The following is a 27,281-nucleotide window of genomic DNA, read 5'->3' as shown; positions in this document are numbered from 1 at the left end:
GCAAGAAGCATCATCCAACCTGTTGTAACTGTGCCTGTTCCTTTTATTGGTCGGCTGTGGCCACACGACGTGAGCTATGCCGATGTTGATTGGCTGATGGGCAGAGAGAGCTGGCATCTGATTAGTCAGGAGAGGCTGTTTCATCACTGCATTGAAGTGGCTGTTGTGTGGACGCACTTTCCTGTTGAAGATGTTTGGAGTAAAAAGGTGTAAGAGAAACACGAAGCTTTATATTTTTTGGTAAAATCCTGAAGGGAACACAAAACATTCATGACAACTACTCCAAAAATCACAATAATTTGATAGTTCCCAAAATTAAAAGGTCATCTTTGCACACATACCCCCCCCCCAATGAATGTGAACCGGGACTTATGTAACTTAACGGGGACTTTCCCAGACTGTGCGACTGGGTGACTCAGCGTTTGGTGACTCACCCCCAATCGCTGATCCTCGGAGGCCCAGCTGTGGTGTCGCTGGTTAGGGAGGGCGGTGGTGGTGGAGGTGGGTGAGAGGGAGGAGGCCCCACTGGAGTCATCTGCTGCCAGGCTGCTGGGACAAGGAGCTGCTGCCCCCGGTTAGACCAAGCCTGCTAAAGGCAAATCAGATATGTCATGTAATCATCTTTTGATGATCTCCAGTGGCGTCAGAAGTTGTTTTAAGGAATTCAAGCTTTTGCTCAGGGACACATCAGCAGCAGGGCCTTGGGAGCTGAGGGTTACTCTGGGTGCATCTGTCACTGCTTCCTAAAGAGTTACACTTCCTGTTGGATGTAAAGCGCTTACCTGAGCTATTACACCAGGCCTCACAGGTAGGGGTTGTATGGGGGGCGCCTGAGTTGCCATGGGTACAGAATACCCTGCTGGCTGGTTAAGGTTACCTTAAAAATAGAATAAAAGCATAAACCAAATCAATTGTTATTTAGCTTTGAAAAGTTGCTAAATTTAATAACATCTTGGTAAAGCTACTTCTTAGAAAACTATTTAAAATTTATGTCGTGTACTGGCCGAAAGAAGCAGTCCGGTTTATATACCTTGCATGGTTGGAGGACAAAGAAGAAGGGCAGGCGGGAATGAGTCGCTGCACCCAAACTGACCATTCCCGGTTGTTAGAGCTATCCCTGGATGCAACACTGATGGAGCTGACTGGGTAATAGCCTGCTCCAGATAAGGAGGAAAAAGCAGAGAACACAGCAGTAGGTGAGCATCGGAGATCGGGTGAGCGGGTGTAGAATATGTCAAAGGGAACAGTGAGAAGGAGGGAGGACATTAAAAGGAAACAAAGAGAAACACGGCCGAGGTTAGCCGTGAAAAGAAGATAATGTGGCAGAAATATCAAATCCAGTGATGCATTAAAGCAACTTCTCTCCTGAAGGGGGCACCATTAGATCAACAGTGAAGAGTGTGTTGACTGAAACATTATGTTAATCAATTGTCATCCATATTTAGAGGCGTTCTCAGTCCAGACAGATGATAGTGTAGTGCCATAGTTTCTTGACTTAATCAGGCACTTGCTATGCTGAATGACAGAGTTTAGATCAATCCCACCATATTCTCACCTGAGTGTGGATCGGTATGTTGCTGTAGGCCAGAGGAAGGCCAGAGGAGGCGGCGGGGGCTAGAGGAGGTCTGGAGAAATGAATGGTGTTCTGGTTGAGAGCGTCAAAAACTGCATTGCTGGACCGACTGTGGCACATGTCCATGATGCGGAAAGATGACTGCACACTGGTAGGGGTGAGAAGGCAAGTTGTGTGTGTGTGTGGTTCACAAGTGTATCATATATTTCTACCATCTCTGTGTGCTGCAAGCTACAGAAAAAAGGAAGCACACAGGAATGTGCAAACATGTCTTGTGTCAGTTGCTACAGCCTTACTGGTTGCTGTGGGGGTAGTCTAGTAGATGAGTCATAGTGAGGAAGGGGTGACTGAGGACGCTGGTGGGAACGGTCCTATCCTCAGCATCGATCAACAGCATGCTCCTAAGCAGAGACACAAACTCCCGCCTGTCTGCCTTCTCTGCTTGCATGTCACTGTTATCAGGACTCAGCACCAAGTTCACCTGATTGATAGAGGCAGTGAAAACCACGCAGCAACACTGTTAACAATGAAGAATCCCAGGAATGCTTGAAAGCGATGGCAGTATGTTACAGCCACGAATTTAGGTTTCAATACTGGTTTGATTTGAATCCAAGTTATTTGGTCTATAAAGACTCACGTGTGCTATGTCATCCAGACAGCTGAAGATGTACTTTCTGGCCTCTTTGGATTTAAGTCCCGTCTCTTTCTCATGCTCCTCTGTTGTCTGGAGGAAGAGCAGGAACACGAGGATAAATATTTCAGCCATGTAAATGCAACATATTAAGACTTTTGTATAAGCAGTGTTTTTGCATCTCTGCATTTTGGATTTGTTTCAGAGGTCAGAAAGGCTAAAGTATTAGATAAAGTACACGAGCAGTGGGAGCAAACGATGCACATCTCCATGTAAATCTGCACGCTCAACTTGTTCCAACTGCGTTTTGCTGAAAAGTGCATGCACAGATAAATATTAAGCTTACATTCATTTAAAATGTATTTAGAGCCAGCTCAGCAGGTAGTCTAAACAGAGTTTCACATTTCCTTGAGCCTTCCTCCAGGTTTGCAGTCTTTGTCCTGTTTGGAAAGGCCTGTGCAGCTGTTTCCTATTGGGAATGTACTGCCACTTCTTATTCTTCCCCTCACTGCAAGGATCTTTTACTTAAATATCTAATAAATAAAGCTGAAGTGACTGTTAATGATGTGTGGTTGGCAAGAAGATGCATACACCGTGTCTGCATTTTTGTATATTTTTGTGTGATTTGAATGCACACACTTTTAGTCTCCACGATGCGTAGGGAGAATCAGACTCTTTGGAGAAGAAGCGAGAGGTCTTGGTCCCCTTGTTGAGCAGCTGCTCAGGAGGCAGGCCTTGAGTCTGAGAGATGTACCGGATCTAAGCAGACAAGTAGATGAGGAACAGTGAGGAAGAAGCAGAGGAAGGGAGAGCAAGAAAGGAGAAAACAACAGGAAAGTCACAATCAGTCACAACCACTTAACATAATCAACAGGAATGTAATCACTTTTACCCAATTACTATTAGTTTAGATCAGCCGGTGCACTCCTGTAGTATAAACCTGTATATGACTACATAAGGTAGACTGTGAAACATCATCTCCTGCATGTACACTTAAGTTAGGCTGTTGGGAGTTCTGTAAGTTTCTTTTAACCTGCGCTTCAACCTTTAACACTCTGCTAAACTGACAGTTCGCTGGTCCAAGGCAGACGCACCAAACAAGCCACTAACAGAGGAAGTAATAATAAAGCTGTAAAATAAAATAAAAAAAATCTTCACCCGCAGAATACAGCCCAAGGCTGAAATACTAAGCGACAGATTCAAAAGTTTATTTGGTGAGCGTGAAAATCCATTTCTGTTTATCGGCTCATGTTTAGTTTAAGATGGCACTAAATGTGCGATTACCTCCACAGTTTGATAAACACCTGTGAAGTGAACCACCTCTAAATTTTTCTACATAGATGTTGATGTTGAACAAGAATCGTCAAACTCGGACCCCCTGGATTAACCATCTTAAAAACACTCCGATACTCCAGAAACTCCACAAAGAATAAAAATCCTTCTCTAACATTTTACAGCGTGTGTGTGTGTGTGTGTGTGTGTCATGTCTACAGCCTAGAACAAATACACCAACTTGCCAGAGGGCACTGGACTGAGAACTTGCTGATGGTGCACTGAACACCAACCAGTGTGTGCATGTGTGTGTGTGTGTGTGTGTGTGTGTGCACACGAGAGTGAGAGAGCGCACTTGTCTACCATCAGGCTTATGTTTATAAATACATTTTGCTGTGTAGAGTGGAACTGCAGTGAGCCTTGGCATAGGACAGCATGCTTTTGGGGACTCAAATGTGCACGCGTGAGTGTGTGTCCTGGCATGGCCCTGTGATACAGAGCTGTCAGCTACCCTCTCTGACTGATGACTGTTCAAACCATTAGCTACTGCTGGAGCAACAAAGGACCTCCAAAAACACTCACATGAATAGCATTAAAGGCGGGCCTTACCAAACAAGTAATCCATTTTAATAAAAAAATACAATGTTTGGTACTGCCTTGTACTTTGGAAGTACAACTAATTTCATTCATGTCAAGACAACAGGGTGTCCAGCTTTTTTGCCCTTCAAATTTCTAAGCTCAACAAGTTGCCATGATTAATCCTGCACTGGTCTGTGAATGTGTTGTGGGCCTGTTCCCATGCTCCCTCTCCCTTGCCGAGGGACTCCCATTTAGGGTCCCAGTTGTGCCGTTTAGATCGTCCAACCCTGTGGGAAGATAATCACACACTGCCAGAAACAACTTCCTGATTCACTCAGTCCAGATTAGTATTAGGTGGATTTACGGGACTACAGTCAGGAGAGAGATTGGGAACCAAAAACAAATAAAGGTTTAACTACGTAATAAATATAATACATTTTGGCAACTGGGAAAACACAGCCTAGAATTATACACACTTAATATATATTCTGCATATATTCTTTATTCCCTCATTTATGAAACATATATCTCTTTAGGCTTTGTCCATCTTTGAGAGGGTGCAGTTCTTCTCAGTGTGTGCGTGTGTGTGTGTGTGTGTGTCTGTGTGCGTGCACATGTGGGTAAAGTCACCTGGTCGTACTCCAGTGCTCCAGGGTAGAGAGGCCAACCCAAGAAGAGCTCAGCTATCACACATCCCAGCGACCACATGTCTATGGCCTCGCAAAATGGCAGGCCCAAAATAATCTCTGGAGCCCTGCAGAGAGGAAAGGCAGAAAGAAAAGGTTACGCCTGGGAGTTGGTCACCATGTATAATCACAAACAGGTCACAGTGACACAACCCAGAGGACAACAAAATGAGTATGGATTGAAAAGAGTGGAAAGGCTGGGACCGCTGCAGCTTTTGTTGGACTGAGCTCAAAAGAGGTTAAACAGGAATGTTTCTGGTGAACCGAAAAGGTAAAAACAGCTTCGCAAATAGCAAGCATACACCCAGGACATTAAGGATAGCCCAGGGACCAGCAGATGAGTAACTCGCCCGTTAAGTTACATAATTAACTGCTACATTCAGAATGCAATGCAATTTCAATCAGCACCATATAGGAGTAACACAGGGTTCCAGCCAGCGGTTGATCGGCCATACTGTCGCGCCTGGCTGAGAATTTCACCGTTATCGGAGTCGTTCACCAACACCTCAATTAGCAAGCGGGCGTGGCTATTAGAACTAGCGAGTGGTCGTCCCCCACCCAACCCCACCCCACGGTTGTCTGATACTGCTGGGCTGTGAATTTTTTTTTCTGGCTAGATCCCTGCAACAGTTCTGAACCTGAGACTAAATTAGCTCATGCTTGCAAATCTGCTTTCTCTTGTTGTGACATCGTGGGAAGACACACAATTCTCAGGAAAACTGACTTTGGTAAGAACTTACTGCATGACTGTTACACTGAATGTGTTTCGACACTGCTCCTGTTTTTATGGTATTTCAGCAAAAAGTTATTAATTCTTGGCATAATTTATGACAGACCTGGCCTATAGGATACGTGCAGAGAAACAGATTTGGCCTGAAATGTTTAATTAAGCCACGGTTATAAACCTTCAGGGATGTGTGTGTGTCTCTGTGTTATGCATAAGGAACATTTTGAATACCATGCTGCCTGGTACGTGACTGCCAAAAAAACAACCAATTCATCAGCATCAAGTTCTCAGGCCTTAAACCAAAGGCTGCATCTATATGACGTATACGCGTCATTCCAGCAACAAAAGAACTAAATCTCTTTCAAGAAACGGACTTTGCCACTTGCGCAATTTAACTGGACCTTGTGGCAGCTTGAGCTGGCGTATGAAAACAATGGTCTATCAGGCCTGGACACAGCAGCTGAGCAACATTGCTGCAAATAGCAACCACTGCTGTGACGACCACAGGAAAAATGACTGTTGCCAAGCAACAACTGGACACAGGACCATAATGTAACTGCATTACAGCGTGATAAATGGGGCCATCAGTCATCGCTCTGTGCGTACACGCCTGTGAGTGTGTTTCTATACGTGCGTGCAGACACACAAATGCATATGTCAAGTTCATTTTTTACAGAGCCCAGGCTTTCTGCCCTCTGTGGCTTGCAGGAAATTACACTTTGCCATTTCCCATTGCTCATTCGAGAGGAAGTAGTTCAGTTATGCAACCCCAAAGAGGGCCTTGGGCTAGACTGCCTCAAACATTTACTGAATATTCCTGCAGCAAGAAGTAAGACGGTGATTGTCACTTCGAACTTGGAACAAAGAAAACCACAGAGTTGACCTGACGACAAACCACAAAACAACTTTGTTTTTCATGCAAACAAAAGGCTACTAAAATCCTTTTAAACTCTTTACCAAACCACCAAATAAAAATAGATGTATAAACCCATGGTGACAAACTACACTAATAAGCTAAGGCCATGTTAGACAGCTGCTCAAATTACAAAAAACAGTGTACTATGCTGATTTAGGAAGAGGAAACAGGGGTTCTGATTTTAACTGTTATCACACCCATTTGCTTCTGCTGTTGCTTAATGTGACGTACAGATGAGAACAGATATCAAAAGCTTTACAGTAAAAAAAAAAAAAATCCATTTTACTCATGACTTTGGATGAATTTCCCATGCGTCATTCTGACAACAACAACACACTCACTCACTGCCCACTTTGTTAGGTACACTTGTGCAACTGCTCATTATTACATCTAAATCAATGCATTTAGACACGTAGATGTGGTCAAGTCAGCCTGCTGCAGTTCAAACCGAGCATCAGAATGGGGAAGAAAGTTGATTTAAGTGACACTGAACGTGGCATTGCTCTTGGTGGTTGGTCTACTGGGATTTTCCCCACACAGCCATCTTTAGGTTTTACAGAGAATGGTCTGAATAAGAGAAAATATCCAGTGAGCGGCAGATCTCTGGAAGAAAACACTTTAACACATAGATTAACACCAATAGTCAGAGGAAAATGGCCAGACTGCTTCAAACTGATATTTAAGTTACTGTTGTCTTCCTAAAAACTTGCTACAATTAACGCATTGAACCTTTAAGCAGGTGAAAATCCTATCAGCTAAGAATTAAGACTACAATTTGGATGGGCTCAAAAAAGTGGGACCGTAGGAAAATATTGCCTGATGAGTCTCGATTTTTGGTGTGACATTTGCTTAAACAACATGAGAATGGAGCCATCCTACCTTATATCAACGGTTCAGTCTGGTGGTGGTGGTGGTGGTGGTGGTGGTGGTGGTGGTGGTGGTGGGGGGGGGGGGGGGGGGTGTACTGATGTGGGATATATTTTCTTGGCACACCCTGAGACACTTAATAGCCACTGAGGATTGTTTAAATTGTTTTATTATGGCCACAATATAATCATTTACTAATGGCTGCTTTCAGCAGGATAACATGCCATGTCACACAGCTCAGACCATCAAGCTGGTTTCTTGAATGTGTCAATGAGTTCATTGTACTCACATGGCCTTCATAATCACCAGATCTGAATCCGAAAGAGCACCTTTGGGATGTGGTGGAACGGGAGATTTGCATCATGGATGTGCAACAGACAAATCTGCAGCAACTGTGTGATGCTATCACGTCAATATAAACAAAAAGAAAATCTGAGGAACGTTTCCAACACCTTGTAGAATAAAAGCCACAAAGAATTAAGGCAGTTCTAAAAAGGTCAAAGGGGGTCCAACCAGTCCTAGAAAAGTGTACCTAATATAGTGTCTGAAGAGTAAATATATTGTTAGCTGCTATAAAGTCTAGAGTCAGGAGTAATGATTCACAGTAATTATTAACTATCCAAGTGTTGATGAAATACTGGTAGTGAGACTCGACTGCACTTGGCAGTGACTCCTCCAGGCTTACTTTTTTAAAAGAGTGGAGGTGAACCCTCCAGTTCAGATGATTTAACACACGTTAGGAAGCTTTTACCGCACTTACAATAACAGAATGACTGGTCTTCAAATGGAGTAAAATTATCTAGGGAAAACACTGGGTGATATTCTCCACCAACTGCACAAGCAACAATGTAGTATATAGCTGTGCATTACAGGCCTATAGCAAACAAGCATCCACATACATATGTGTGTGTGTGTGTGTGGTTGTTGTTGCTCCCAGAGTCATAAAAGCTGCTGCTGCTGCAATAGCTGCAGCCTTCCAGATCTATAACAGCTCATCACATAGCACACATCTGACACTCCCGCACACACCCACAGGTGTTTGGCAGGCAAACCAGGTTCCAGAACTAACTAGTCTCACAAGAGAGCAGCCGCTACAACCCGAATAAACAGTGCATACAGTATGGCAACACATGCTGCTGTGTCCAGAGAACAGAAATAACTGTGGATATGAATACACACACACACACACACACACACACACACACACACCCTCAGTCTTTAGACACGTGTTTATCTAATTGATGTTGAACATGATGTGATGGGACTTGGTAAAGGACACGTGAACCATGTGCTTGAACAAACTGCAGGCAGAGCTGATTCATCATGATCACATATCAAACAACTCCAACTTGATTACCAAACCCTGAAGTGTGAGGCAGCAACTCATGTTACAGGAAACATAGCAACCAGACCAGCAACGTCTAAAAGGAATGATCACCTGGAGCAGTGCGGCGTTGGCACGTCTTTACTTTTCTGCTACATTTTCTAAATGTTTGCAACTATCCTTTTCTACCATCTACTCATAAGACTAAGACTGATTTCTGCTTTTAATTTGTAAATTAAAACAAAAATGTCATAATATGTGACTACACACCCAGCATCAAACATGGTGTGTCTGTGATACAGCTGTGATGACAAAATTAGTCACATGTCAACGCACAGACACTTTTGATACTTCCTCCTTCTACAGGCATGTATGAGGCCACGTTTTGTCATGCACACACGCACAAACACACACTTGAAGCAATACCAGCCACAAACTCACTGCTGCCTAGTGACAAAACTTTGGCATTTACACAAGTTCTGCACAAATGTGTGGAATGGTGATTGACGAGGTGACCGATACTGGTCAGATCTGGACTCAAAAAGTTGGATCAGATATCAGTGACACTGAGGAGATCTATGGCGGATCCATTTAACTCAGTTCTATGTTGTTTACTACACCACACGTCAGCAGCACAGGATGCTACAGGAAAAGCTAAAGCAGTATCAATGACGTTAATAGCAAAGTTACAGCAGCTTGGAGGCTAGCTACACCAACAGCTTTTATTTGTATGTTTGTAGTTTGCAGTAGTTTTAGAACAGCAAAACTGGTCAAGTGAGTTGACATGACTGATACAGCAGATACCGGAGGTCAGGAAAAGGTGGGGTCGGTGTATGACCGACTATATCACAGGAGTAGAAGGACCAACAAACGAATTAAATATGAATTGCATTACTTAGACATGCAGATCAACCTCAGAACATCCTATGTCATGGCAACAGCAGCTACCTGACATTCATCTGCTCAGACGCAACTACACGTCACTGTGATGTAGAACGTACCCAACGTCATTGTTTCACTTTTGTTTAATATGTACACGTACTGCATTTGTATGTGGCTTCCTTATAATAATAATAATAATAATAATGTTAGAGTGTAGCTTTGGGTCCACCAGTTTCAGATGTTTGTACACAAAGCTGCTTCACCACACTGTAGCAACTAATCCATGAGGAGACTGAAGAAAATCATTACGCTTGCTACACACGAACACCATCATCAACATCATCATCCATGACAATACCGGTTTACGCATAATATAAAAGTGTCATATCGTGATATCAATGATGCCATGTGTTTATGTTCCCTTGAGCGCACAACAATGCAACAAGCCCAGACATATCTGAGAGTGAGAGCCACAGATCAGCCTTCGCTGACAATTTAGTACCTAAAAAGGGACCCACTCCAACCGCCTTCCCCCCCCAACTCCAACTAAGTACTTTGCAAAAAAATTGTTCCTGTAAAAGGAAGAAGCAACAAATTAGTTTCACTACTTCATGCATAAAAACATGTCAAGTAAACCAGGCTATGAAGACACACGAAGCAGAGATACTTGCAGCTGGTGATGTGTAACCCAACAGTAAACAAATTACTCAATCGAGCGTTGCTGGAGCATTGGCTAATTGCACTCTATATGACAGGAAGTGCAAATGGTGGCTGGAAATTACTGATGTGGCTAGATGGCGGCAAAGGAGGGCTTTAAGCAGCTGCTTTAGGAAAAAAGCACGACTCAAGATTTCCAGGTAGAAAATATTTTTGAATTTCAGTGTTATTATGGGCCATTACTGAGCAGGCTTCTGAGTAGTAATGAAATTGAGTTACAAAGTTATAAATGTGTTAAACAGTTATTTTTTTACTTTTATTCAAAATATCCAGGAAAAAATACCTAAGCTACTTTTGTGCGTACCATTGTCTAATGCTGCAACACTGTATATACTGTTGTGTTGCTACTATTGTACTATAAAGCTGCTACTTCCTAAAACAGTCACACTTTGAATTAGGTAGTGTCATCAACACTAGCACATTGGAAAAGAAATATGGTCTTCATTTGTTTGCACTAATAAAATTCTGCTTCCTGCAAGTTGCAATCTCCAATAAAACATTGTTCAGTAAGTTTTTTTTTTCTACAGCACCAGAAATATCTTCATCACAAATTTCCCTGAAATATTGTGATATAATAATCACCCAATCCTAGGGCAGAGGCATGAATACATGTGCACATGCACACAGAAAGGCAGTGTTTTGTTTTGTTCTTCTTAAAGTACAAGAAAAATAGGAACCAGCAAAATAAGAAACAGGGACTGTACCACAGTGTTATCATATACAATGCTCACTGAGAGTGCTCATATATTATTCATAAAGTACTATAAATATATCATGGCGGCAGGTATGGACTTCACTGTCATGTTTCCCCACTGACTACATGTCAGGAGGGGAAGGTGACACCAAACACTGTTACAACTCATTTCCACAGTTTTACTTCCACAAAGACACAAAGAACAGAAAAAGAAAATCCCAGTCTTCTTCTAGCCCTGCTTTGTGAAACTGCGGCATGAATGTGACAACGTGGGTCAGACGGCAACTTAGCTCAACATATGGAGACTACTTTTGAAAAGAGGCTCGGGGCTACTTTTTAAGATTTGCTCGGGATTCTGTAAAACATCACCTCTGTGGCATCACACCTAGATGAAGGACGCCTAACGTGGCCTGCCCCAATCTGTAAGTGTGCAAAGACGATAGCATCTTTCCTTCTACCTGAGCTGCTTAGCTGAATTATTCACATAGCCCCGTGCTCCATTTTCACTGTGGGAGGTGGTTTTACGTCAACAGCCCCCGCAGCACAGAACAGTCACCTCACCGTGGCCCTGCTATGTCATGCTACCATGGCAACAACACATTAGCACATCATGAGCACAAAAGCTTCAGCTACGACCGTCCAGCTACAGAGCAATGCTTGGGGAAATCAGCAAAGTTCAAATTCATACCATCACGCCTTTCAACTTGAGCACAAAAAGCCATCTAAGTGACTGAGGAAGAGCTCAGCCAAAACACTGCAGCTGTGTGGCTATCAGTAAGGAAAGCTATACAGCACTCACTACCAGATAAAGCTGAACTGTGTTAACGTGGCAAACAGGAGGATCTGGGGATCTAAAAACCTAACCTTTAATTACTGGACATGCTAACACTCAAACCACAGATTATCCACTGAGTCATTTATTTGATTACATGAGCAACACAACTACAAATCCAAAACCAAGTTCACTGTAAATGTACACAAAAATTGGCAATGCTAAATAACACTTCCTGGTCCAACATATTATCTGAAACTACAATTTTCTTCATCTACTAGTACAAAAGTCTGCGTAACCTGCAAAGGCACAACACCACACCTAAATCAGTGGGTGGACAACCGGCAGAAATGGTGGCTCGAACAGCGGACCTGACGTCAATTTGAGGTCAACTTTGTCACAAAGTGCCATTTGTGAGGCAGCGCACAGCAGGTATAAAACGCCCCTAAAGCTTAGTTGGACACTATAGTTTAGTCTAGATTTGTACCGACTACACAAAAGTAAGAGTAATCCTAATCAAAATCACATTAATGACTTTTGTCATATCAGCGGTTGTTATACAACACTCAGGAGGGATGTCAACTAATGTTCTAAATTTGATTATTTAATATATTACAAAAAATAAATATTAATTTTTTTTTGGGGGGGGGGGGGCACTACCTTTGTTTTTCAGTCAGCACTGTGGATCTTTAACTGTGCTGAGACTGAATAATGAATAAGCTAGTTACAAAATAACCACTTAACCCGTTTTATTTTTGTAACACGTAGATCTTCTAAAAAGGCATGTTTATGATTAAACAAATGTACCCATATAACAGTTATGTCTCTCCTATTGGTTTGCCCTTGGTTTGACTTAAGGTGAAATGTGAATGGCTCAAAATTATAGGTTTTTTTGAACGAATAATCAAATGCGATTTTTTCTCAGCACTAAAACCCGATTAAATCTGTTCATTGTTTTTGTCCATAAATAAAAGCCACATTGTCATGCCATTAAACACCAAGAACAAAACATTCCTATTGGGCCTCATTAAAAAGACCTCACTTTTACTGCCATTTTTGGTGTTTCTTTTCATCTTTAAAAACTGAATTCATCAAAGCCACACTGCTGGCAATGCCATTATCCATGGTGCTGGAAAAATCCAGGGAAAATCCCCAAAACATTAGCCAAAAAAAAAAAAAATCCACCTACCCACTGTGGTGAGGCTGCATCTCTTAAGAGCTTCACTATGGTAACAATACAGTACAGCCATTATGTAACATGAGCACGTGAGATGATACACTATATCCTCCAAACCACTCTCCACATAACCTCATGTACAAATAACGTAACATTGCGGAGTGAGCTGACTCACTGCTCTGGGACTTCTATAATAACAATAAGAAGCAGCAGCAACTTTCAGCTACTCCCTTATTCACACATGCGGGGAAAAAAAAAAAAACAGCAAGACATTATTGTGACATCTCAGACTGAATACACACTTCCCTAACCAAGCTGGCATGCACACTGCACAACTACTCACATATGCACTACCAGCTACCATCATGGATAAGCCAACTCCCCCTCACACAAACCCACAGTGGAAAGGAGGTGGGATGTGCGGCAGAAGCGAGAGAAGACAGCCATGAAGTATTGGTTTATTTAAAAATAAGAGTCCTGTGCCTGGTCTCTTTCACCCATACAAGGTACCAATCTCAACATCAAACTTTCTATCCTCAGCAAAGCCCCTTTGTCACATCCATGTGGCATTATTGCGAAGCATGTTAGGACACATTGTGTATCCAGCCTCGACAGCTGTTATATAGACGGGGGCACCACATAGGAACACACCCAGACACACACAGGAATGTCTGAATGTTTTTTCCTGGATCTAAATGTGAGTTTTCACATACCACATTCTTCCCTGGCCTGAGTGACCTCCCTGAAATCCACCACCAGCCCATTTTAACTGCACCATGATCTCACTGCTGCTGCTTCGAGACAAAACACACACACACACACACACACACACACACACACACACACACACACACACACACACACACACAGAGGCACATATGAACGCACGTTCTACACAGTTAACCAGGTCAAATGCAGAGCAAATCCTTTATGTTATGCAACAGCTGTAGTTCCACACCAAACCTCAGCTCTGATAGAGGACGGGGCCGGGGAGTGGCTTGATTTCACTAGAACAGAGAAGTTGCACACAGTTATTGGTGGCACTTTTGTGCTCTGAGGCTTAGAGTTTCACATTTTGGATTTAGGAAGTTGTTTCACATCAGGAAACCCAGACTTGTGTGTCCCAATTTGTACACCACTGCCAGAAACATTGCTGAAATAACTGATAATGTCCTACGTTCCTTACAGGGCAATAAAATCAGCACTGCAGAGAGTGTAATGCTGGGAGTGTGTGGCGCATTAACTGCAGACATACCCTTTATCCCCGCAGCCTCTGAAGGATTGCACAATGAAGAGTTTGGAGCAGCTCGCCCGACCCAATTGACCTGCTTGCTGAAACTTGCTAGTCGGAGCGGTGATGAATGGCGCTGCCAGCACTCTGTCCCGTGATTAACAAAAAGGAAATACTTTTCCTTTGGAACAAGCTCGAACGTCATTATGTGTGTCACTAACAAACCACAATGAGTGAACTATTTATCAAAGAGGGATGTGCATTTTTTTGGTTTGTTGGGTTTTTTTGTTTTTTATAATGCTGACCTTGTGGTCTACTTTGTTTTTAAGTACAGAACGTCCGTAATTTAACTGTCACAATGAGAGTGTCTCAGCTTACGGCCTAATAATTTAATTAAGTTCCACATTTCAGTTCAACAATGTGTCTTGAGGTTTACAAAGCTGTGTTTCATAAGCACGTTCCTGCTTTCACCGTGGCCTAAGAGATATGCCAAATATTTCATGAGGCTGTTCCTCATATAAACATTTCAGTTCCTCTACGCATTATGCAAGAGCAGTCGAGTTTAGGGTGTGACACTGAAAAACGCTCAGATGTACATCCAGGCATGTGCTCAAAAAAAAAAAAAAAAAAAAAAAAAGCATACAAACAGAAGGACTAAACAGCGGGCTAAGAGGACAAAAAAATAAAAATAAAAAGCATGCCATCGAACTCCCAATGAGAGTCCACTTCATATTACATAACAGAAGGCCTCAACACACAATGCTAAGGCAAGACTTCACTAAGCCCTGTGAGAAGCACAAACACACAAACAACCATTACCCATGGGAGTAAGTCAAATCACTGTGCTAGCATGTTATGAAGACAAATACCATGACATTTCACCTCGTGACACATCTGATCTCCCTAAAAATACTCCACCGTGTGAAGCTCATTTCTGAACACTTTGTACTATTTGAAACCAGATGAGTTTTGTCTGATGTATGCAACGCTTTCCCCCCCCCAAACATTTTGGGGTTTTTTCCAAATGTGACTCATTCAAAATCCAAAAGATACTTACACTCAAACTAAAACTTTATTTGTTGTTAAGAGACAAATGGAAATATTTACCACCACCATTTGTTTCAAAATTCAACATCATGCTTCTCCTAGGATACGGGAGCAGACAACTCTGCATTAAAGCTAGGAGTAATGAAGGCTGCATTCATGTCTATAATGACAAAGCCACAGCAAATTATTTTAGAGCAGTTTCAAAATGTGTTGCAAAAAGTATGAATAGGAATGTCGATCAACTCCAGCCACGCCCACTGGTGGGTGATTCCCTTGTGTCTTAGAGAATGATTCAGAATCAAGTGAGCGTGAAAGTCCTCACCTGTAGTATCTGGACTGCAGGTAAGTGGAGCAGACAGCCTTGGAGACGTGGCTGGCCGAGCCAAAGTCAATGACTTTGACTCTGTAGGGCTGCCTGGAGGGGTCTACCAGCATGATGTTCTCTGGCTTCAGGTCAGCATGGATCAGACCCAAAGACTTCAGCTTCTTTAGGGCTGTTGCCACCTGCCGAAATAAACATAAATACAGATTATGATTCATCATGGTACTAAGCATTAAAAAGTAGGGGTGCCAGGTCTAAAAGCATCATCTTCTGAGCACCTATGCCCTGAATGTTTGTGTGTCTATGCAAGAAAAGCCATTTTACCTGCTGCAGGATAGGCCTGATGATTTTGAGTGGCAGTGGGCTGAACTTGTTCTGTTTAAGAAAATCATAGAGGTTTTGCTCCAGCATCTCAAACACCAGGCAGGTGTGGCTGCGGTGCTGGAAGCATTCCAAAGCACGCACCACATTGTGCTCCTCGGCATTCTCACTGCTCAACCGTGCCAGGATCTCAACCTTGAACAAAAGGAAAAAGACATAGGCTCAGACTATCAGCTGTAAAAAGATAATGCAAAAAAAAAAACACCAAGAGAAGCATTTGTTGTTCTGTGCAGTTATGCAAACTAGGGAAACACAGCAGCAAATTTTAGTTAACACACTGACAACACAAATCAGTAATACACAGTTCCTCACCTCAATCTGTCCCTGACGTGCATAGGATGGGTGATTCTTCAGTATTTTAACAGCCACCACGTCATTTGTTCCCCTCTTCCAGCACTTTACCACCTGGCCAAAGGTGCCACGACCCAGAAATTCCAGAACCTCGTAGCTGTTCTTCTGGGAACACAGAACCTCGTGCTGTACCAACTGGTAGTCTCCATCTCCTGATCCAGCTCTAGTCACCGTAGCTCCTGCCACTGCCTCATTACTGCCATTTGGCCTGATTTCAGTCCCGTCCACCCTGATTCCAATGCCTGTCACACCTTCGACCCTGTTGTGTTGAGCGGGCAGTATCCCTCCACCCCCTACTCTGACGGTGTCTGCATTGTTCCCAGTGCTGGTTTGCAACATGGCCACGGGAGGAGGAAGTGAAGGTAGAGCAGATACCTCCTCAACTATCTGCATGGTTCCGACACAGTTGTTTCCCCGCAGTTGTTCTCCACTTTCACCGATCTTCTGTTCACATCTCTGAATGGCACCTGTGTCTAAAAGTTTGGTGTATCCTGGCCTCTGTACTCTTCTGTTTCTAGCCCTGTCTTCTTGCGCTCTGTAACAGGCCCTACTCAGCAGCCCACAGTCCAGGCCTACTCCTGTTGGAGTACCACCACTGTCCCTATGAAGCCTCACTTCCTGTTGGCCTCTGTTATGACAAACAGACTGCTGATCCTGGATCAGAGCTGGACCTTCTCCTAGGCTCTCTTCTCTCTGTATTCCTGCAGCCTGCAACGCCCACAGCCCCCCTTCTCCAAGCTGTATTCCTGCGTGCAGTGTCCCTGAATCAGCCCCGGCTGAGGAGGGGATAACGTTGTTGGGATATGCAATACCGTAGTTGACGCCGATCACATAGGTTTTGGGTGGTGGTCGGTGCTGAAAGGCTCTGCTGGTGTTATTAATGCGGTGGGCTTCACCTGTGTGTCTGCTGGTACCGCTGCTGCTGGTTCCTAAGGCACTTGTTTGAGCTGAGTGCATCTGTGATGGGTAGACCAAGACTTGTGAGGCCATACCTACAGAACAGAGATAAAACAGAAGCCACATGTATCATTTAAGGCAGAGCAAACCACACACAGCTTTTTAACCAAAATACTACATTCAGAAAAGTAACGAGATTAGAAATAGAATCACGTCTTGCTCTTGCACCATTACCTGGAGACAAGATTTTAAACCAAAATTAAAAAAAAAAAAAAAATTAATAAAGGATCTCAAAGGAAATACACATCTAAGCCATCATATCACCATTACTGGAAACGGGAACTGGGCTACTGAAATAGGAGATGGGGGAAGCCCACTGCATCTCTGACCTGTCTCTGCAAGCTATACTGGAGGTTCAGTTTCACACAAAGCACAACCACATTACAAGCAGTACTGGGGGGGGGAAGATAATCTACCATGAGGCATGATGAGTTCTGTTACACAGTGACATTTTACATATATGGCCACAACACTAATATGACAGTGCTAAATTTGATTTGCATCAAACCCAAATTATAAGTAATGCCATCTAAAAGTGGACACGAATTGTAGTAGCTTCTACTTTAGTTTATGGCCTGTGCAATACTACAGTTCAATGACTCTTCAAACACTTACAATAAGGCACACTTCACTCCTAAATTCTGGAAGCACATTATTCTAAAATGTGCATTTAAACAACCTACATGGTGTCAGAGTCTCACTTTTACATTCAGTCCTTTTTACTTCAGTTGTGTTGCACTGTGCACGGTGATCTAAATGGTGAACTTTATGTCCACGCAAAAATTAACATGAAAATTCAACAACATTTTGGCTGCACATCAGTTAGCTACAGTATGCTACCATGATTAGCACTGAATGTGGCACAGTGATGGTGTCATGATGCGTATTTAAGAATTAAATATCCATGTGTCAGTAATGCATACTTACTGCAAACTGTTCTTTTAATATACTTTTGTATAGTTACAGTTAGACTCCCACCACCTTCATCCACTTTTGAGTTTAATTTGCCAGGAAAAACAAAAAACTTGGACTAATAGCAATACTGTTGTTTCTTTTTTGTTTAAGTTGACTATAGATATCCTTTTTTGTGAATCACTTTTTACCAAAATAATTGTGGAGAGAAAATCTAATACTGTGATAGCCCTGGAGGGCACACTGCAATGTCTGTTAATCTCGTATCATGTGTTGACTTGCACTCTTTTAAATCATGGATCACAGGTCAAATTACATGTATTCAAACATCATCAGCATGTACTTAGTGTTCACAAAAAGACATTATTTTATGGAAATATAAGGCATAAATTGCACTGATGGCTTGTACTGGTCAACTGAATTTGTAAGGTGGGGGGGTTTGTGGGGGGCTTTCAGCAAACTGTAATTCAAGTTGTCTGATAAGATCAGGACTCTTCCTCTGGGCTCTGTTTTCAGGCTTTATAAAATCTAAGGAGACTTCAGGCAGTATCAGGTCTTTTCAGACCAGTATCAGGTGAGCAAGAATTGGTGGAACAGTGGAATAAGCAGAGGGCCTCACCACACAGTGTGGGGTTGAAATCTCCCAGGCAAGCCTACTACAGCTTTTCCTGTGTCCATATTTGTTAACGGCAAACTTTTATTTTCTCCTTTATTTTTGCTTCCTCTTCAATGCCAAAAAACTGAGCTCCCAAATGTGAGGAAAGGACTTCTTTAGATGAGCAATGCCCGTCTGTCCCACAAAACAGTTAAATCATTAACTGGAGTGGACACATTAGGCAGAATTATTAATTATTTAGACCTCAATGAAGTACTGCTAGCATTACTCACCTCTCCCTGGAAGTTAAGTACACAAAAAGGGGAAACTGATTACACAGCCACACAACAGGTATTGTTCATTTAGCTGATAACACCAAGTGTGGTATGTCCAGAAAACAGTGTCAGGCATGATGCAACATACAAATTTTTTTTTTTTTTACATCCTATTTTCTAATGGCACACACTCTACTTTAAAAAAAAAAAGTTGCCTTTTTTCTTGTAAATTTCCTCTCATTGCAGCAAGTCTGTACATCATGATAACAGGCAGAGGCAAAGACTGTAGCCAAACTTCCTGAATGCCTGTGTTTGGCTTGGTTACATTTGGACTCAGGTGATTCCAGTCTTAAGGCTTAATCACACATTACACAAACACTCATGAAGCCAGTTGTGTTAGGCACAAAATTTCTTTCCAAGTACTAACGTTCACAGAAGCACAGGCTCAGACAAGCAGAGAGGTGTGCCTCAAAGTCAACATTTCAATAAAACACACCTCTTATGACAAGTAGGGCTGGTGAGTTTCACTAGACAAACCGCTGATGGACAGTAACAGTCGTGGCCATGCTTTTCTCTCAATATAGATCCCGTATTCAGCTCTGGTTAACAACAAACAATATTACTCAGAGCTAAACTGAACTAAGTGGCAAATAGCTGTGGAGAGCAGCTGTAATTAAAATTCTTGCAGCCATCATTGTCATCTAAAAACAAACCCGTATTTTTCCACTGCCTCCCCCCACCACTGCCTTTCATTCAACAGCAGCAAATTTAACAAATACTGAAAATAATTTGATGGTGCAACAGAAGAAAGGGGGGGGGGGGGGGGGCAAAGGAGCCACCACCATATGGCTGATGCAAACATTTCCCCCTTCCTATGCTTGCCAATATGTCATTCCAGTCTCTGGGGGCCACTGACAGTCAATACTGCTCTGCCCTCTCACTGCCAGGCTTTGGTAGCCCGATATCCCCACAGGATGACGAGATCTAAGTCTGAAATAGAGAGCCACGACACACAAGTGTTTGCGTGTCTGTATGTGCTCATGAGTCGAGCTAGCGTCCTTTTACAACGCCCCACAATTTGTTACTGATCAATCTAGAGAGGCAAGTTAGCCCACGGGGAGGGGTGAAGTGTGCCTGGCTGCGTGTACGTGTTTGGGGGATGGGCAACACCATCCGAGACACCTGTTGGAACTTATAAAGTGACAGGCAGCAAAACAGTTTGTTCAAACTCACTCAAAAATACAGATGACAACGTAAACTGCCGCTGTATACTTATTAAGGGACAATAATGGGTCAAATAAATTTCGTTTTTAATGCACATAACTTTTTCAAGTTAGCGCAAGTTAACAAAATGCATTGCTAAAGTTACTTAAAAATGCACACACATACAAGCACACATGAAAACCCATACACCTGAATAACTTCTATTTGCCGGAGCTCTAATTAATTAAGTTTTATCGCTAACACTTCTCTGTTACATGGGGCAAAGTGAAGTTAGCAGCAGTTAGCAAACAAGCTAGCAGTGAGCGAAGTCCTGTCAACGTTAACGGGATATGTTAAACAAACACCAGCGCAGGACACAAAGTCTATTTGACAGCCAGTTTTGTCAGACAAGGAGACATACCTTCAGCAAAACCAGTAAATCGTATCACCCAGGGTGTGAAAGAACAGGCTAGCAACGAGGACCCGCACCACAGTCGATTCCTGCAACGGTGCTGCTCCTGCTGCTGCCATCTTGTTCAACGACGAGGACACACCGAGCGACTTTTCGCACATTTGAAGCACTAAATAACGTAAATAACTAGCTATTGCGAAAGCCCGACATGACCCATGGTTTCCACAGCCGTCTCGGGTTTCGCCGAACGTCGCTCCCGTGCCTGTTCAGGACAAGGAATCCGTGTTTCTAAACTTTTGCATGTTAATACGCCCCGTCCCCGACGGAGAACGCTGCTGGCGGGCGGCTAGCTGTTGCTGCTGGTTCGGTAGCTTGTTGCTTCTCCGCATGTGTGGAATGCTGGGGAGGGCGGAGGGAGGGGAGGGTAGAATAATAACAGCGCTGTCTCCGTGTAACACTGACACCAACCAAAAACATTTGATATTTCTATTTAGATATGTTACAATTAAAAGTCCTTTTTTAAAATAATCTGTTGGTTTGATCATCCATTGAACTTTATTACAGTATGATACATTAGTATCTGAGCACACTCAAAACAAAGATGCCTTTTTATATTTATTAAACCTCCACATATGGCTGCATCAGACCCATGTGATTACTGCAAATGTTTATATTGCTTTTAGATTGGCTCTTTCTAGCTCTCTGTGCTGGCATGGTGCCTGTTTCTAAATAAAACAGTTTCTACCTGAACTATGACAAAGAAAACGGGCACAAACAAAGAAAAGCCAGTGACAGGTAATAATACACCAGCACAGGAATACTGGTTGCTTCTGGGTCTGTGGTCCTATATTAAAGTTGCCATGCATAGCCTTTTGTGTTGCCTGTGATTAACTGAATCTTCTGTATGCAGCTATTTTTGCATGTTTTTAGGTAATCAAACAGAATAGGTTACCAATGGAAAATAGATTTCACAGCAAAATGATAAACACAACACTCAGGCTGTTTAAATGTTTAATTTGTGGATAAAATGTAGATCCAAATGTTTTGTTTGCAGCTGAGTTGAATCTGATGAGAGAGAGAGAGACAAATTTGAGCAGTCTCCATCACAGCTTGTCTGTGTAGATTCTCAGTCATCCAGGTCATAGTAGTCTCTGGAGCTTGAAAAAGGCGACTGGACTTCTTTTTGTTTCTTGAAGACGTTTCACCTCTCATCCGAAAGGCTTCTTCAGTTCTCAACCAAATGGTGGAGAGACCCAGGTATTTAAACCCCTGTGGGCGTAGTCCCCTGGAGGTGGTTATGACCCTCTATTGATCATGTGCGTGAACACATGTGCCCAGGTGTGAAGGGGGCGTGGGTCATATTTAATCAGTGGTTTCAGTTGAAACCAATTTAGGACTCCGCTCCATTGTTTCCTGTGGCCTATTGAGGTCACAGGAAACAACTTTCCCCCGCTTACAGTGCTGTCCTGAGCTCCCTTCCCAGACGTCTCAACCCCCATTCACACCTTTGTTCCAGTGACCTCAATAGGCCTGCTGAGGTTCAAACCGAGCATCAGAATGGAGAAGAAAGGTGATTTAAGTGGTTTTGAATGTGGCATCTTTGTTGGTGCCAAACAGGCTAGTCTGAGTATTTCAGAAACTGCTGATCTACTGGGAATTTCCCAGCAGTTCAGGTTTAGGAGAATGGTCCAAAAAAGGGAAAATATCCAGTGGGTAGTAGTTCTCTCTGTGAAAATCCCTTGTTGAGGCCAGAGGTCAGAGAAGAATGGCCAGACTGTTTTGAGCTGATAGGAAGGCATCAGGAACTCAAATAACCAAGGTATGCAGAAGAACATCTGAACACCCCCTATGCCAAATCTTGAAGCTGATGGGCTACAGCAGCAGAAGACCACACTGGGTGCCTCTCTTGAACAGGAACAGGAATCTGAGGCTAGATTTTGCACAGGCTGGAGACCAGAGAAACATTGCCTTGTCTGCTGAGTCTCGATTTCTGCTGCAACATTCAGAAGGTTGGGTCAGAAATGGTGTAAATAGCATTAAGACGTGGCTCCATCCTGCTTTGTTTCAATGATTCAGTCTGGTGGGGGTGGTGTAATAGTGTGGGGGATATTTTCTTGGCACACTTTGGGGCCCTTAGTACCAGTATTGTTGCTGACCATGTCTGTCCCTTTATTACCACATGGTTATGTTGTGGTCATATAGGGACATAAATGGATGGATGAAAGTTACCCTGGAGACTATACAGCACAGAGCGTCAGGAAGTAAGATGCAAGCTGGGACAGCGTACACAGAGAAGCACAACCAAGTGGTTGGGATGGCACACAGGAACATCTGTGCTCCATATGGATTAGAAATCCCCAATTCCCCATAGGAGACAACACCAAAGGTGGTTGAGAACAACAGTTCTACGGTCCGGTGGGACTTCCAAGTTCCAGACAGACAAGCAGCTGCTGGCCAACCAACCAGGCACAGCAGCGGTTGACAAGGAGCAGAAGACTGCAGGTGCGACAGATGTGGCAATCACTGCAGACAACAACAACAGAAAGAAGGAACACAGGAAAATTAAGAAGTACCAGAGGCTGAAAGAACAACTGGAGCACATGTGGAAGGTGAAGTCCAAAGTGGTCCCAGTGGTAACAGGAGCATTAGGAGTTATGACCCAGCTCTGACACTGCACAGAACCCTCAAACTCCCAGGCCATTTTACAATGAGTCCCTCCTTTTGTAAGACTTAAAAGGAACTGGATAATCTAACATGATTTGAAATAAAACAGTTGTTTTTAATGCTTGGATGAAAATCCCTTGCAGTCAATGACTGCCTGATGGACATCACCTACTTTGAGATGCTCTGCTAGGCCTTTACTGCAGCAGCAGGCCTGTCACTTTAGTTAAATCCCTTAAATTAAACCTAAAAATGTCCTAAAAGTGTCATTGTCCAAACATGTACAGACCTTACTCTGCGTAATTATAATAGTCACTACTCTAATTGACAAAATGGCAGCCAGACAATGATAATGTAAGATTAACAAATTAGCCACTGGATTAGGCAAACAGACCTCGATGCAGTTCAGGACAGGACGATACACGTGAGCATTACAACACAACAAATGAAAGCGCAACAGCTCTTTCAACATAAGGTCTCAGTCATTTGTAAAGCATTCAAAGTGCATGCTCTCATCATGCTCAAGACTCGTAGAGGTCAAGAACATTGTTAAACAAACTGAAATGGTGACATTTAACTTGCTGCAAAGAAAAGTTCACTCGAACAGATGCTGTTTTAAAGTCTGAGAACAACACACCCTTTGGCTGTGAATGGCTCTTATGGAAGCAGCTGAAACCCTGCTTTTTATTGCACCAACAACCTCCTTGGTTTTTAAATTGGAGTTCTGGCGCCACCTACCTCCTCAACTGTGTGTTGCATACAAACATCCTGGTGATGTGTGCTCATAAGTGAATGCACTAAATCACTGTTGGAGCTAATAATAAGAGCAGTGTTATAACATTTTTCAGCTGTTTATTTCAATCATCTTTGTTGGCTTTTTGATGTGTCTCAGGGCAGTCAGTGTAGATGGATTAAAACACACACACACACACACACAGCTGTGTGGGACATAACGCTTTATTGTCATGTTCAATGATCATTCAAAGTGTAGTCAATGTGATCAGTCAGTGTTATTCATTAGGGGAATGGCTGATGTCAGATGATCTGCCTGGAGGAGTGAAACAGTGTTAGAACCGTAAGCTGTAAATTATACACGAGAAAAGCCAAACCCCAAAGAAAAGTGCTTGTTAAAACAAAATGTTTCGTCTTCTTAAAAAAACATCAGAAATCAATAAGCAAACATCATTTAAATTAACAGTTCAATTTGGTCCATAACACCAGTCCCTTAGTAAAACTTACAGTACAACTTATTATTCAGGTTATTTTACTTTTATCTAATATCCTGGACACTATCTTACTTCTTTCTGTGCATACTGTAGATACTAAAAGTCTGCCGACTTATTTCTAACAGATAAACTGATCTGGAGATTCAGGTCATGAGGAAGACTAAAGCATCCAGGTCACTACAGTTTTTTTTTTAGTCTAGCCTTTGCAGATAGGGCTGGTTCTGATTTATCCTTTAAGGAAAAACTAATTTTCTTTCTTGCCAAGAATTTGTTTAGAGAATCAATGAGGCTTTGTTGTGTGTGCCTTTCTGACGCTACTGCAAGGAGCATAAAGACAGGCTGGTCCTGTCTAACTGTTTAAAAAAATACCTACCAGTACGTACAGAAATCTATAAACTAAATGATAACGATGAAGATGTACAGTCTTTGTATCCACTGTATTGTCCTTTAGTTACAGTGTAAAAGGCAGCATGCAGTCATTTGTTGCCTTGCTCATTCTTTTACTTGTGTGAGCTACACAACTGCTTAGCGTGCTAATTAAACAGTGCCACAAGCAGCAAGTTTAAAAACTGTAATGTACTTTAAGCTTTTACTGAATACTTCACCAAGGTTTGTAACATCAAATATCTCGCTGAAAGGATCAGCTTTGTCTGCCAGTATTTTAAAAGAGCGCCACCTGTCAGGAGCTGACAGGAAGGCACGCTCAGGCAGACGCACAAAGACTTCATTTTCCCAGGAATTTCTCTACGAAATACTCCATGACTAGATTATCCTGGTTAAACGGAATTCCCGTTCTTTTATACTTGTACGGCCTTTTATAGGGAGAGGCTGAAGCTCTTACTGCGTAACAAAATGAGCACATCTCTGAAACACCACAGTAACTCCTGGCAGCTCCTGACAGGCATGGGCAGTGCTTGAGCTTGTTAGACGCTGGGGAGGGAATTTCCTGGGTTAGGAAGAAGGATGCTAAAAGCACAGGGGAACTAGGGGTTCAACTGTAAAATCCGTTTAATTCCTGGTAATGACAGCGACTAAATGCACTCAGGCCCAATGGCTTCCTACTTTGAGACACTTTAACGATACAAATCCTGTCTTCCTGACTTAATTCTTTAAATAAATACTGTGAAAATTAAGTCACGGTTTTGTTTATTTGATACTGAATCTATTGATAGGACTCTACCAGGTATGGTAGAAAATATTGGCGTTGGCTTGGGTATGAAACTATTCCAGATGATACCCAGCCTTGCTATAATACTGAATACAGGTTTATCCAGTGTAAGGTCACAAATATGAGGTTTGACATTGTGGGCTAACATACAGTGCCTTGCGAAAGTATTCGGCCCCCTTGAACTTTTCAACCTTTTGCCACATTTCAGGCTTCAAACATGAAGATATAAAATTTTAATTTTTTGTGAAGAATCAACAACAAGTGGGACACAATCTTGAAGTGGAATGAAATTTATTGGATGTGTCAAACTTTTTTAACAAATAAAAAACTGAAAAGTGGGGCGTGCAATATTATTCGGCCCCTTTACTTTCAGTGCAGCAAACTCACTCCAGAAGTTCAGTGAGGATCTCTGAATGATCCAAGTTTGTCCCAAATGACTGATGATGATAAATAGAATCCACCTGTGTGTAATCAAGTCTCTGTATAAATGCACCTGCTCTGTGATAGTCTCAGGGTTCTGTTCAAAGCGCAGAGAGCATCACGAAGACCAAGGAACACACCAGGCAGGTCCGAGATACTGTTGTGGAGAAGTTCAAAGCCGGATTTGGATACAAAAAGATTTCCCAAGCTTTAAACATCTCAAGGAGCACTGTGCAAGCAATCATATTGAAATGGAAGGAGTATCAGACCACTGCAAATCTACCAAGACCCGGCCGTCCCTCTAAACTTTCATCTCAAACAAGGAGAAGACTGATCAGAGATGCAGCCAAGAGGCCCATGATCACTCTGGATGAACTGCAGAGATCTACAGCTGAGGTGGGAGAGTCTGTCCATAGGACAACAATCAGTCGTACACTGCACAAATCCAGCCTTTATGGAAGAGTGGCAAGAAGAAAGCCATTTCTCAAAGATATCCATAAAAAGTCTCGTTTAAAGTTTGCCACAAGCCACCTGGGAGACACACCAAACATGTGGAAGAAGGTGCTCTGGTCAGATGAAACCAAAATCGAACTGTTTGGCCACAATGCAAAACGATATGTTTGCCGTAAAAGCAACACAGCTCATCACCCTGAACACACCGTCCCCACTGTCAAACATGGTGGTGGCAGCATCATGGTTTGGGCCTGCTTTTCGTCAGCAGGGACAGGGAAGATGGTCAAAATTGATGGGAAGATGGATGGGGCCAAATACAGGACCATTCTGGAAGAAAACCTGTTGGAGTCTGCAAGAGACCTGAGACTGGGACGGAGATTTATCTTCCAACAAGACAATGATCCAAAACATAAAGCCAAATCTACAATGGAATGGTTCACAAATAAACGTATCCAGGTGTTGGAACGGCCAAGTCAAAGTCCAGACCTGAATCCAATCGAAAATCTGTGGAAAGAGCTGAAGACTGCTGTTCACAAACGCTCTCCATCCAACCTCACTGAGCTCCAGCTGTTTTGTGAGGAAGAATGGGCAAGAATTTCAGTCTCTCTATGTGCAAAACTGATAGAGACATACCCCAAGTGACTTGCAGCTGTAATTGCAGCCAAAGGTGGCGCTACAAAGTATTAACGCAAGGGGGCCAAATAACATTGCACGCCCCACTTCTCAGTTTTTTATTTGTTAAAAAAGCTTGACACATCCAATAAATTTCATTCCACTTCATGAGTGTGTCCCACTTGTTGTTGATTCTTCACAAAAAATTAAAATTTTACATCTTTATGTTTGAAGCCTG

The 27,281-nt window shown here is 42.7% G+C and overlaps 1 protein-coding gene across 2 annotated transcripts in view; it reads right to left on the bottom strand.

The window, feature by feature from the left end:
• The window catches only part of hipk3a (homeodomain interacting protein kinase 3a), a 28,903-nt gene extending 8,055 nt beyond the window's left edge, over window positions 1-20,848 (bottom strand). Inside the window, exons 1-13 of one of the 2 annotated variants that reach the window (XM_030730903.1) lie at window positions 20,513-20,848; window positions 16,111-17,141; window positions 15,742-15,933; window positions 15,418-15,599; window positions 4,686-4,809; window positions 2,844-2,963; window positions 2,211-2,297; window positions 1,870-2,054; window positions 1,556-1,721; window positions 1,031-1,154; window positions 783-877; window positions 435-589; window positions 20-181 (exon numbers count right to left, since the gene is read on the bottom strand). In XM_030730903.1, the coding sequence (XP_030586763.1) occupies window positions 20-181; window positions 435-589; window positions 783-877; window positions 1,031-1,154; window positions 1,556-1,721; window positions 1,870-2,054; window positions 2,211-2,297; window positions 2,844-2,963; window positions 4,686-4,809; window positions 15,418-15,599; window positions 15,742-15,933; window positions 16,111-17,139 (2,621 nt within the window). In that variant the 5' untranslated portion in view covers window positions 17,140-17,141; window positions 20,513-20,848. The remainder of the gene's footprint in view (window positions 1-19; window positions 182-434; window positions 590-782; window positions 878-1,030; window positions 1,155-1,555; window positions 1,722-1,869; window positions 2,055-2,210; window positions 2,298-2,843; window positions 2,964-4,685; window positions 4,810-15,417; window positions 15,600-15,741; window positions 15,934-16,110; window positions 17,142-20,512) is intronic. The other variant, XM_030730904.1, reaches the window with a different exon arrangement.
• Window positions 20,849-27,281: the final 6,433 nt, after the last annotated feature.

The sequence above is a fragment of the Archocentrus centrarchus genome, chromosome 6 (assembly GCF_007364275.1).
Source record: "Archocentrus centrarchus isolate MPI-CPG fArcCen1 chromosome 6, fArcCen1, whole genome shotgun sequence".
Classification (NCBI taxonomy): Eukaryota; Metazoa; Chordata; class Actinopteri; order Cichliformes; family Cichlidae; genus Archocentrus; species Archocentrus centrarchus.
Note: the sequence above shows the minus strand (reverse complement) of the source record. Positions and strands in the feature narration are given on the sequence as shown.